Source organism: Notechis scutatus, chromosome 6 (assembly GCF_049901735.1).
Source record: "Notechis scutatus isolate UNSWTSFEM ecotype Mainland chromosome 6, rNotScu1.2, whole genome shotgun sequence".
NCBI lineage: Eukaryota > Metazoa > Chordata > Lepidosauria > Squamata > Elapidae > Notechis > Notechis scutatus.
In genome coordinates, this window is record NC_142014.1 from 46023998 (window position 1) to 46037131 (window position 13134).

A 13134-nucleotide genomic window follows, 5' to 3' on the forward strand; every position below is an offset into this window, starting at 1 on the left:
AAAGGTGAATGTTGATATATGGGAGTATTATGTATTTGGGAGAGCAGGAAATTCTTGGTTTTTGTTTTGTTTGGGCTGTTTTATTACTAAGCCAGCATAACACAGGATACATGGTACAAAAGATTGGGGGAAGGTACATAAATCTTTTAAATAAATACAGAAATATTCATGCAAATCTTTGCCATTACCCTGCTACCTATTTTTATTGATTGTGTAAATCTTTTGAAAAATATATAGTATTCTATAATATATGAGAGCATATATTATTGCATTTTTAGTCTTTTTTCAGGCATAGGCAGCTGCTTCATAAGTTGTTTTGAATGTCTTTTCAAGAACATTATTAATTGGGAATTAAGCACGGACTGTGCTACTAAATTACTGAAAAATTCTGGAAATAATGGGTCACCTACATTAAATACTGTAATAACATTTTGACACAGAATATAAATATTGTTATAAGACACACCTTGGTGGTAAGACAGATTTTAAGATATCGGGTTCTCAAATTCCCTCCTTCAGAAGCAAACTCTTCACTCAGCCACCATACACTGTTGCCACTGTCATAGGTACTATAGGATAGTGGGCACCAACTGGTGGGCCGCGAGAAAATTTTGGTGGGCCACAGAGAAATATCCCCTCAAAGCACCCCTCAAAGCAATTAATGCAGGCTGCAGGGGAACACAAGGCTGTGCTGCCCACATGGCCCCCACCCTTCGGCCAAGTGCAAACCTGCAAAAAGCAGCACATCCCTCGCCAGCCAGGACGAGTTGATAGTGCTATTGCAGTAAGAGGGGGCTGGCGACACAGGAGGGCTGAAGCGGCGATGGAGATGGCCGGAAGGTGTAGCAGTGCCACGCTACTTGCATTTGCATGGCACTCCCGCACCTTCCAGCTCGCCTTTCCTAGCCTGGACTCTTCCTCAATGGCCACGGGCTATAGGGAAGGCCCAGGGCAGGAAAAGTACCGGCTGGTGGTGATGGGAGGAGGCGGAGTCTGCGCTCACCATCCAGTTCAGAAGTCTGGAATGGGGCACCAGCAGCAGTTTCCTCTTCCTTCTCGGTGCTCTGCTCTGCTGCCCCCCCATGGCCCCAGCCATCGCTGCCCAGTGAACGTACAGGAAAAGCAGGCAGAAACATAGCTCTCACTGAGGCGAAAGAGCTGAGGTCAGGGAAAGCACAGGCAAGAGAAGACGGAAGCTGCCGCCTCTGAAAAGTGCCACTTTCTGTTGCCTGTGCCTTCCAATCTCTGCTCTTTTGCCCCAGCGAGAGCTATGTTTCTGCTTTCTTTCTTTTCGGGGGTGGGGGGCAGCTGAGACGTCAGGGCTGCTCTCCCCCCCTCAGCAAACCAGGCCTGGAGGAATGCAAAGAATTGCAGGCGAGCGCTGGAGAAATGCGTGTTGGAAATGCCAACACACATTTCCAGCGCGTTCTCCTCTGTTCCGAAGTAAGATGGAGTGAGGGGAAGGGAGCAGGGGGAAGGGTAGGAGGGAAGGAGAAGCCTGGCTGGCTTTCCTTTGGCATGGGGCGGGGGGAACCAAATGCCCAGACCAAAAGAGTGCTAAGGAGGACGGGCTCCTAATAACCAGCCTGTTTGTGCAGGCGAGAGCTTGAGCTTTTCTGGGCTCGACACCTCCCCCTTCGGCCTCCACATAGGGAGGGACCATTCTCTGCTTGGAAGCAGCAGGAGAAACCTGGAGTTTAGTCTTGGGGAGACTTTGGCATGGGGGTTGTTGCCTGGTTATTAGGAGCCCATCTTCCTCTGCGCTTCCAGCCCAGCCCTCCTTCCCTCCAGGAAACCACACCTGGCAAAGGAGGGAGAGATTTTCTCTGACTTGGGGGAGACATGACAGGAGACCAGATGGGGCGGGGTCTGCTTTTCTTCCATTTGAGGGGGGGGAGTTCCTCCCCGTCCAGATCTTCCCAGCCCCCAGGCACCATGTGGCTTCTTTTGAATCCCAAATCCCAATTTTAAAATCATCTTTCCCCCCAGAGGATGAGAGAGGCCCCTCCTTTCCCTTTGCTCTGCCCCAGTTATAGTTAAGCATTTATGATTTTATTATAATTAAATAAGAACACACACACACACAATACTAAATTTAAAATAAAAAATTGTATTAAATATGTTATTTTTTTTAAAAAAAAAATCGTATTAGTTATCCTCGGGATTTAAAAGTATGAGTTTGGTGGTCCCTGAGGTCCAAAAGGTTGGCGACCCGTGCTATAGGACCAAAAGAAAAAGAGTTGCTACAATTATTACAAATGGCATGAAGCAAATATAAGAGAATCATGTTTGAAGACAGCCCAAAATCAGGCAATAAACATAAAATCTTCAGAATCTTAAATCAGGTTCTCTATTCTTCACAGAGATATGCAGAGATATGTCATGGGGGGGAGCTTCTTCTAATGTTTCAGTTCCAAATAATTTCATCTAGGCTGCATGCACAGAATAAGATGTTTTAAAGTTAGGTGTTTAAAATTTTTAGGTGCATTTAAAATACAAAATATACAGTTATAGAAAATCTTATGTGCCTAATTTCTCAAGTGACTTTAAGAAGGCATCAACTGTGCATATACCACTTTTTATAAAACAGATTGTTTAAAGAACTGTGAGCATTTTAAAATTTCAATTGTTTTATTTTTTCTATAAACGATTTGTCAACTAACATACCCATAATACTTAAGCATACCACTGTCTTAAAATTGATGACAAAGGGTTAAGTAAACTTCATCTTCTACAATACACAGTAATTACAATTGATAATTACTGACAATCACAACTGATGTGATATGAGACCCCAATCTGAAGAGTACAAAAGGTCAAGAGTACTTTGTCCACTTAATTCTATGTATCAGCTTTAGATCATATTCCTATTCATTTACAATTAATTACTGTTTGAGGAGGTAGATGTTTGGGGAAGGAAGGACAATAGTTGAGAGAACCAAGAAGGCTTGTGAGAACTCCCAAGGTCAGGACATTTTTGCAAAATCTTCCTAGCATGGAAAAGCCAAATTTTAGAGAGATCAAACTATGCTTCTTTATGGACAAAGAGCTGGATCATGTGTGTTGGGTTTGTGCATGCATCTGGAATATATAGTAAATATTCTAGGAGTAGGAGACTATAGGGAGAAGTCGTTGGCCTTGAATAGTGTTGGCTTACGGAAGCTGGAGGAGAGTTATATGGACCAGCCATAACTATGGGCAAGAATGTGCTGAGATCAATGAGCAGGCTGACAAATAGGTCAATCAGAGGAAGAAGAGACACAGGAGTAGTGCACATCAATTTTGCTTTACTTTCCCAACAAGAACCACTTAGAATTTGTTTCTGCAGAGAAAGCTAGACTAAAATGTTCTGACCCTAAATGGTTAAATAATTTTGATATTTTAGGTCTACCATTTAAGAAGAGTTCTGGTCTGCCAGAAGCCCAGGTGGCAAAGAGCCCAAGGGATCTTGGTTTCACTGACAAAGTTCAATTCCAAGAGTATTCATATGTATTCTTCAGTGTTGGGAGGCTACATCCATTGAGAAAAAAAATAATCACCACCAAAATAGAGTACAAAATATTATGACTTTCACTTGTCTCCAGTCATGTGCAGGCATTAAGAAGCACAGCAAGGTACAAAAACACTGCACGTAAAAATTTGTACTAGACAAATGCTAAAGGGACAAAGTTAGAAAAAATATGTCAAACAGCTAGGCTCTACAAAGATGATTTTAAGCTTAGCTTCAAATAATTTAAGGTCTTTGTGTATTAATATCTAGATTTTTTAAAATGTTAGACTGGTGAAACACTTCTCTGAATAATTTGGGCAGCTTTCCTAGAAGCAGAAAATCACTATCCCAAAATGTAAAACATGGAACTTACTCAATCATATTTCTATTTACATGTTAGGAATAAGTCTTTGATCTCTCAACAAAGGCCGTAATTTTATGATATGTCGAAATGGTTTCCAAACCATATTCTACCAGGATTCCCAGCTGTCTTCTGAGCTTTATGGGAATCCTGGAAAGGCCGCATTATCTGCATAAAATAGAATGTTTCCCTGCCAACAATTCTCTGTGTAAATGCATAAAGTGTATATTGAAATGACTTATTATGATATTTATTTTTTAAAAAGTTAAAAAGAAGTGAAACAAAGATACAGATTTGGTCGATCCTTAATAGACTGGAAAAATTATTGATAAATCCATATTCTGAATCTCTCAAGAGAAAATTCTGTTACAGACATTAACCTATACTAGATGTCTAGGGCAAGTTGCTCTTCATGTCATCCAAATGCAACAGTAGCATTGCATTAACAATGAAATTCATACTTCTCTGAATCTGCTTGAGCTCTTTCTGCTTGACTTCGTGCATTACGACATTCATGTTTTAACCTCTCCAGCATTTCCTTGAGTTTCTGATTGGAATCCAATAAATCATTCTCTGACTGTGAAAGGGAAGCCACTCGAAGTTGCAGATCATGCAGTTGCTGTAATGGAATGAAATAATCAATTTATCAAATTCTAGAGCAGCAGTCCCCAAACATTCCAGCTTGAGAGACCTGCCCGAGGCTGTGTGTGTTTCCATGCGAGTAGCAAGCGTGTATCTGAATGCATGTAAGTCCATTTGCACGAGCCAGTTGCTCATGCAAATGGAGTTTTTGCACACAAGCACCTGCTGCTCATGCAAATGGAGCACACACTTGCCTGCCACTTGTGCAATCCAGTTTCAAATAGGCCACAGCCCAATAGTGGGTCGCAACCCGGGGGTTGGGCTTCCCTGTTCTATTGTAGGGATAGAGTTTCTATGATCCCTAGTGTAGCCACCAACACACAAATCTGCTATTTTGAAATATGTACTTTATTTCAACAAAGATGTTTTGGGGGATTCAACTGAACATACATTATGATATGAAAGAGATCTCTGTATGAATAGGAATTCTGAACAATTAACATTGAATATTTCAGTGTTAAAAGTTTACACTGCTCTACAATCAGTTAGATATTAAAAAATCATCATTAAGATACTACCCTTCGCACAACTTTGTAAGTCAGAAATAGCTAAAAGAATTGATTGGCACTAAAGCAGAAACATTTCATCAAAATCAGAAACCACTTACCACAACTCATCACCGTAAAATATGGCTCATTTAAAAATGAGATTATAATGATAGATGACCCTATTTAGATATCCTTCATCTTACATGTTTCTAATTATGTGAAGTCAGTTGAAAGCTTGTAACCAGAGCAAGAGAACGAGAGAGAAAATAGGAACAGGAGAATTAATGATGGGGGAAGCAAAATGGGGAATTCAATAGAGAAGATGGTAGGAGGAGTATCCTGACTTCCTATCTCTAGAAACCAACATCAAAAAGAAAGACAATATGGAGCATTCCCTATACATAGTTGTATAATTTAGGAGCCCTCATAGATTCATGGCTTCTGCTAAAAAAAACAGGTGAATTGTAGCCAGAGAGGGCTTTGTACAGATTTATGTTGTGTTGTCAGTTGTTTTTCTGTAAAATCCCAGCCCATCTGATCCAGCAGTCTGTTCTTACAACGGCCAAAAAATTGAGTACGAAAATCTAGCAGTTTCCCAGAAAATGGTCTTCAGACGTGCTCTAGATGAGCCTTTCCTTGAACAATATTAGGAAGTTTTTTTTTTTTTTTTTTTAAATAAATTTTATTAAATTTACAATTAAAAACATATCGACATTACATACACAAAAGGAAAAAAACAAAAAAAGAACACTCGGTCTTACAAACTGGAAAGAAAAGAGAAGAGGAGATGTAAAAGAAAGAAAGAAACAAAGGAAGAGAAAGAGAAAAAAGAAAAAAAAAGATGCGTTTAAAAACAGACAATATCCTTTTTGACAGTCTGCAAGATCCAATTCTCCTACCTTAATTTGAATACACACATCTTATCGATATCTATGCTTAAATTACCCATTGTCCATTAAGCAGTTTATCTCTGGACTAACCAATTATACCAAGAGTTCCAATTATCGTAAAATGTTGAAGCCTCTTTGTTTTTAAGTGCTATAGTTAATTTATCCATTTCTGCACAATCACATATTTTCTGGATGCCCATTTGTTCTGTAGGTGCATAGGGTGATTTCCAACACTGGGCAAACGCTAATCTGGCTGCAGTTAGGATATGAATTGTTACATATTTCATCTTTTTGGGTAAATGTTTATCAGAGATCCCTAGTAGGAAGAACTCTGGTTTGTATTCGATTTGTTCTTTGGTTATCTCCTCCAACCATTTTCTGATTTTTTGCCAATATTTCTGGGTTTCTTTGCAAGACCACCACATATGAAAGTAGGTTCCTTCTATGCTTTTACATTTCCAGCATTTTGGACTCGTGTTTGGGTTCATTTTCGCCAACCTCGAAGGGGCAAGTGCCATCTATAAAACATTTTGTATGTATTTTCTTTATATGCTGCCGATTTTGTAATCTTAATATTTCTGTTCCAAATCTTTTCCCATTCTGATAATGTAATACTTCTTCCGACATTCCTGCTCCAGGCTATCATGTTCCCTTTGACTATCTCTTGTTCTAATTCTACTTCCAGTAAGTATTTATAGAATTTGGATATGTTCTTTTGTTTGATCCTAGTAAAATTTTATCTAAATACTGCAGTTTGTTATAAATTCCAAAGTCCTTTATATCTTGTTTGTATCTGCTATGGATTTGTATATATAACCACTGATCAATTTTAAATCCCTGTTCCTGTAGTTCTTGTCGAGTTTTTAATTTCCCTTGCGGATCTAATAAATCTTTATATTTAATCATTTTTGTTATGTCCAAATTATTGGGATGTACCATTGCCTCCATTGTTGATAGCCAGATCGGAATTTTTAGATAGTGTTTTTTGCATATTTTTTTCCAATTAATTAATAATGAGTCCCTAATGAGGTGTCTATGAAAGTAAGACTGCTTGGGTTTCCCCACTTCCCATAAGAAGGCATGCCACCCTCTCTGGAGGTCATGCCCTTCTAATGCTAAAATTCTTTGTTAAGTAAGTTCACCCAGTCTTTTATCCATAATAAGATAGCTGCCGAATAATATAATTCCCAATTTGGAAGGGCTAGACCCCTCTACTTTTCGCATCTTGTAAGGCCTTTACATTGATCCTGGGTTTTTCCCCTGCCAAATAAATTTAAGTGTGATCTTATTTAATTCTTCAAAAAAATTTTTGACAACTTAATTGGGATTGTCTGGAATAAATAAAGAAATTTTGGTAATATATTCATTTTAATCGAGGCAATCCTGCCCAATAAGGAAAGCTGCAACTTATTCCAGGATTCTAAATCTTTCTTTGTTTGTTGAAGTAGTTTATCATAATTGTTTTCTTTGAGTGATTTACCTTGTGGTGTTAACCATACTCCTAAATATTTGACCCTTTTTGTTACCTGTATCCCCATCATTGTTTCTAATTCTTCCTTCTGGTTTTCTGTTAAACTTTTGGTCATTAATTTCGTCTTTTTCTATTAATTTTTAATCCTGCCACTGTGCCAAATTGTTCTAATTCTTTTATTAGATTATAACCTTTTTCCATGGGTTCCTCCAAAAAGAAAACCATATCGTCAGCAAACGCTTGTAGTTTATATTCTTCTGATTTGACCCTCACTCCTCTAATTTCAGAGTTTTGTCTAACCCGTGTTAAGAGTGATTCTAGGGCAAAAATGAAAAGAAGAGGTGAGAGAGGGCAGCCCTGTCTGACACCTTTTTCTATATTTATTGGATCTGTTTGTTCGCCATTGATTAGTATATTAGCCTGTTGTGTGTTGTAAATAGTTGTTATAATGTTTTCAAATTTGGTGCCAAGACTCATATTGTAAATTTTTTGAATTAAAAGTGCCAATTTAAGTTATCAAATGCTTTCTCAGCATCTAAAAACATGAGTGCGGATTGTTTCTCCGGGTGGGCTTCATAATATTCTAGGACATCGATAACGGTTCTTAAATTGTTCTTTATTTGTCGGGACGGAAGAAATCCATTTTGATCTTCGTGTATATGTGGATTTAAAGCTTGTTTTACTCTATTAGCTATGATAGAAGTAAACAATTTATAATCGCATTTAAAAGTGAAATCGGTCTATAGTTGTTGATGTATCTATGATCTGCATCCTCCTTCGGGATTAGCGAAATCAGCGCCCCCTCCACGAGTCCGGCATCTTGGCTGCCAGAAGTACCTCATTAAACACTTCCAGCATCAGTGGTCCTACTAGTTCCAATATTGCTTTATATAGTTCTGCCGGAATCCCATCTGGTCCTGGAGATTTGTTATTACTTTGATTCTCCATTGCTGACTTCAATTCAGACCATGTAATATCTTTATTCAATAACTCTATCCATTCCTCTCCAATTACCTTGTCATTCGTCTCCTCTAAATAAGTTCTTATTTTATCTTCATTAACTTCCTCCTTTTTATATAATCTTTGAAAATAGTTGTAAATGATATCTTTTTCTTCTCTATCTCATGTTGTAAGACATCTTTCTCATCCATTAGTTGGTGTATCAATCTCTTTTCTTTCACTTTTTTAAGTTTATGGGATAGCAATCTTCCTGGTTTATTTGCATGCTCAAAATAATTTTGTTTGGACCTTTTCAAGTTAATTTCTATTTTATCTTGTTCAAGTAAGTTCAATTTATGTTTAATTGTTATTAACTGATTTTGTGTTCTCTGGTTTTTAGGGATTTTTGAAGTTGTATTTCTAATTCTTTAATTTGTTGTTGGAATTTATTTTGTTGGGCATGTATTCTTTTATTTCTCATGGCATTATAGGAGATTGTTGTTCCTCTTATAATTGCCTTCATTGTATCCCAAATATTTTGTTTCGTGGTTGCTTCATTATTATTTTCTTTTAGAAAATAATTTAATTCCTCTTTCAGCTTCTTAATGTACTCTTCTTCGTTTATTAACTGAGTATTTAGTGTCCATCTTTTCTTTGTTTTTCTCCTATCTCTCCAAATTAGTTGTATTGGGTTGTGGTCGGCCCATTCATTTGGTAGGATTTTAATTTCTTTTATTTCATTGGCCAATTCCCCATCCATCCAGGCCATATCTATTCTGGTCCAGATTTTGTGTGGATTTGAATAATATGTGAACTGTTTCTCTTCTGGGTTTAGTTTTCTCCATAAGTCTATTAAGTTTAATTCTTTCATCATGTCCTTACAGGGCATAGAAAATTCTCTTTTCCCTTTCTTGTTCTTATTCACATTACTATGGTCTTTTTGATGATCAGCAATGGAGTTGAAGTCGCCATCATGCAGATATTCCTTTTTCGAAACCTATTATTCTCTGATGAAGATCTTTAAAAAATTTCCCTTGTTCTTCATTTGGCGCGTAGATTGCTACCAATAAAAATGTGATATGATTAATCCAAATTTGTATAACCAGAGTTCTTCCTTCCGGATCCGACCAGATTAGTTCTGCTTTTACATCATCTTTCACAAATATTGCAATTCCTTTCTTTTTTATGTTTGTCTGCTGGTGCTGTAAAAAGTTTTCCAAGTTTCGGCAAATTAAATATCTTTCATCCTTTTTCCTAATGTGTGTTTCTTGTAGGCATATTATGTCGGCGTTTTGTCTAATTAATTTAGTTAATATCCTTTTCCTTTTAGATGTTGAATTTAAACCATTTATATTAATGGAGAGGAGTTTCTTTCCTATCTCCATTTATCTAGGTCTGTTTAGTTTTTTGTCTAGTGATGCTTCAGTTTTCTTCTTGCTGTTGTTGTGAGATTGGTTCTTCTCTCCCTGGTTGTGGTTTGTCGTTCCCTAAATTTTGAGGAAGTCCTTCTTTTTGGTTTCTATGGCGATTACGATCATCCTGTGGTTTCCTTTTAGTTTCCTCCTTGGTGTATTGGTTATCCGTGCCTATTAGCTGATCATGAAAGTCTTGGGCCTGTTCTATAGAATCTATTTTGATTTTTCTCTCTTTCCAAGTTATTAACATCCCTTCTGGGATTAACCATTTAAAAGGAATTTCTTTTTTATTTAAATAATTGGCCAAGAATTTATAATCCTGTCTTATGACCCTCACTTTCCTTGGGATTTGTTTTAGGATCGTAATCTCTTTACCTCTATATGTTATTGTTTCTTCTCTGGACCTTTTAAGAATTAGGTCTCTCACACACCTCCTTGTGAAACGAATATGAATTTCTCTTGGGCAGTTATGGCGTCTAGCATAACTTGTGCTGACCCTATACACCTCGTCAAATTCTTTGATTAGATCATCTTTTTTCTTTCCCTAACCATTCAGCCAATAGTTCTGCCATTAATTGTTCTAGTTCTTCATTTTTCGCTTCTACCACATTTTGAAACCTTAAATATGCCGCTGCTTTATCCATTTCGAGGTGGACGAGGAGTCTTCGGTTTCTCTAGTTACATTTCTAAATTCCTCCTCTATCCTTTCAAAGTTTGTCTCCATCCGTTCTGTCCTACTCTCTATTTCTCTTATCTTAACTTCGTTTTTCTCCATAGCCTGTTGCAAGGACCCTATCTTATCCTCCACCTTAAGTAAATCTGCTTTCATTTCCACTTTAAGCTTTCCCATCTCATCTTTTAATTCGCTAATATCCGCTCTGGTTTCTTTGTGATTCTTAATCATTATTTCTTGCATCTTGGATATTGCTTCTTGCAAGGATAGTAGGGTAGCTTGTATATTAACGTTAGAGACATTGGACTGTTTTTTCCCCTATTAGAGATTCTTCAATGGTTTTTTGGATTGTTGGTGAAGCAGAAGTTAAAGTAGTTGTTAGGGTCGGGGTGGTCTTCTTTCCCGATTTCAAAGCCATAGTTGTCGTGGAGGTCATCTCTCTTAATATTTGTTTTTGTTGTTGCACTATATTGGATATATTGTCCCAGATCACCATTCAGTGTTTAACCCTAAAATAAAAATTCTATTCTAATACTTCAATCAAATATATAGATAGGCAGTCTGTACACCTATATTATAAAATGTTATCTAATAATATAATAATCTTTATAATTAATTTATATACTGAATATCAATATTAATCATCAATAATACATCAAATCCAACCCAGTTACTTCTTTAAGAATTAATCTTAAGTATTCTAAATAATCTAAATCAACACTATTTTTCACTCTTTGTTGTTACTATTTAAGACAATCAAATCAATTGTCACTGAAATCTATAAGGACAATATACCTTTTTTTCCCCCTCCTTTTGAGTAGGTAAATTTATCAGGCTTTTTAAGGGGTTAAGATAGGAAGGAGAAAGACTGGAACAATGGGGGAAGAGAAGAGGGAAAAGTTTACCTTGATTTGAGGCAGTCAATAAGCAAGGGGCTAGAGGTTCAAATTGTAAAAATAGTGCCCAAATGGTAATATTAAAGTATTACCAAATAGAAATTCCAACAAATAAAGAAATGTGATAAGAGAAAAAATATAAAATAAACTTTATAGTCAGTCTTCAAGCTAAAGGTTTAAGTTTTGAGTTTCTTCCCAGCACTCCGGGGAGCGAATGGTATAATGTGCTGATTAATCGCAATAAGAAGTCAATCCTTCCCAGCCTTCTGTTGGTCTCTTCTTCCTTCTTCCTCTTCCTTCTTTCCCCTTCCCGGTTCTTACAACGGCCAAAAAATTGAGTACGAAAATCTAGCAGTTTCCCAGAAAATGGTCTTCAGACGTGCTCTAGATGAGCCTTTCCTTGAACAATATTAGGAAGTTTAAACTAGTTCAAAATGAGGCAATGAACACACTTTCTGGTACTCCAAAGTTCATCTGTGCAACACCATAGCTGTATGAGAAACATTGGCTTCCAGTATATTTCAGGTGCAACTTAATGTGCTGCTTGTTATCTTTAAAGCTCTGATGGTGACATCAAAAAGCAACTTTTAAACTAGTCTCTGAGAGAAAGTTGGCAAGTGATGGCACCAACCAGTTCAAAAAGATGCAGACATTTCAGAAAATCAACATCAGCGTCTTTTAAACTTGTATGCTGCCCGACTCTTAGCAGTCAAAGAAATAATAAAAAAGTAAAAATAAAATATGCAAAGTGCAATGAAATAATGGATACAAGAAAAAAAGGCCAATATTGGAAGCGGGTTAATGGATATACATGATAATTATGTTTAAAAAGGTTGTGAAAAGGGCTCATTCCAACACTAGAAACCTCCAAGCCAAGCTACAGAGTTAGAGATGAGAATGGAAACCTGGTAGAATGGAAAGAATCGATGGCATAATAATTTTTGACTACAACTTCATGGGAACAACAGGTTGACATGTAAAAAAAACAAAATCAAAGTTTAAAATTGTATCATTCTTCCTAACATCAAATACTACCACCAAAAAAAGTATATATTTTTTCTTGTATGTGATGCTGATGACTTCTGGACTTTTGTATCCAAGGAGCCTCTTTTTCTATTTTTGAAATTGAAGAGGGCAATCAAAACAGAAAAAAACCAAAATATGAAATAAAATAAAACCATCACGTGAACTGCTACAAATTAAAATAGATGAAAGAATATAAGCCAACTTTGTACCTGCTTTAGATTTGCATTCTCACTTTTCTCTTTTTCTAGATCCTCAGAAGCAGTAACTCGTTCTTGAATCTTTACTCTACAAGTCAATACGAAGCAGAGCTGTAAAATATTTCCTTAAAAACATGTCTATACAGGAAGTCCTTGAGTTAAATGATAATTGGATCTAAAATTTCAATGGCTAAGCAATGCTATTTTTCATTCATTCATACAACTTATATGCCATCCAACTCACCTAGAAGCGATTCTGAGTGGGTTACAATCATTAATTAGTTGCTAGGGGAAATATCATATGACCTTATTGCTCAGTGACAGAAAACCTAGCACTCCCTGTTGCTGCTGTTAGCCAAATCCCACCAGTTGTTAGGCAAGGACCCACTCTGATCCAAGCCATTCCTGGTCCTGAGCTTTGATAAGGTAAGAAACTGCTTCCTATTGAATCTGTCCCACCGGCTTATCTTCAAATGCTATGCCCTGTCCTACCTGTGCTTTGGAAAGCTTCTGAGGCCTTCTAGAGCATTGCAAGAACAGGTTGTGCTATTTGGAGAACAACAAGTGTGCCATTCTCGATGCTTCAGAATATCTCAGAAGCTTTTCAAAGGCTTTCCAAACCATCACCTTATCTTGAACTATCTGC

The 13134-nt window shown here is 37.1% G+C and overlaps 1 protein-coding gene across 2 annotated transcripts in view; it reads right to left on the reverse strand.

Annotated features, from left to right (window-relative positions):
• The window catches only part of CEP83 (centrosomal protein 83), a 41392-nt gene that overhangs the window by 4303 nt on the left and 23955 nt on the right, over window positions 1–13134 (reverse strand). For both annotated transcript variants that reach the window (XM_026693834.2, XM_087968111.1), the window contains exons 11-12: window positions 12501–12576; window positions 4313–4470 (exon numbers count right to left, since the gene is read on the reverse strand). In XM_026693834.2, the coding sequence (XP_026549619.2) occupies window positions 4313–4470; window positions 12501–12576 (234 nt within the window). The remainder of the gene's footprint in view (window positions 1–4312; window positions 4471–12500; window positions 12577–13134) is intronic.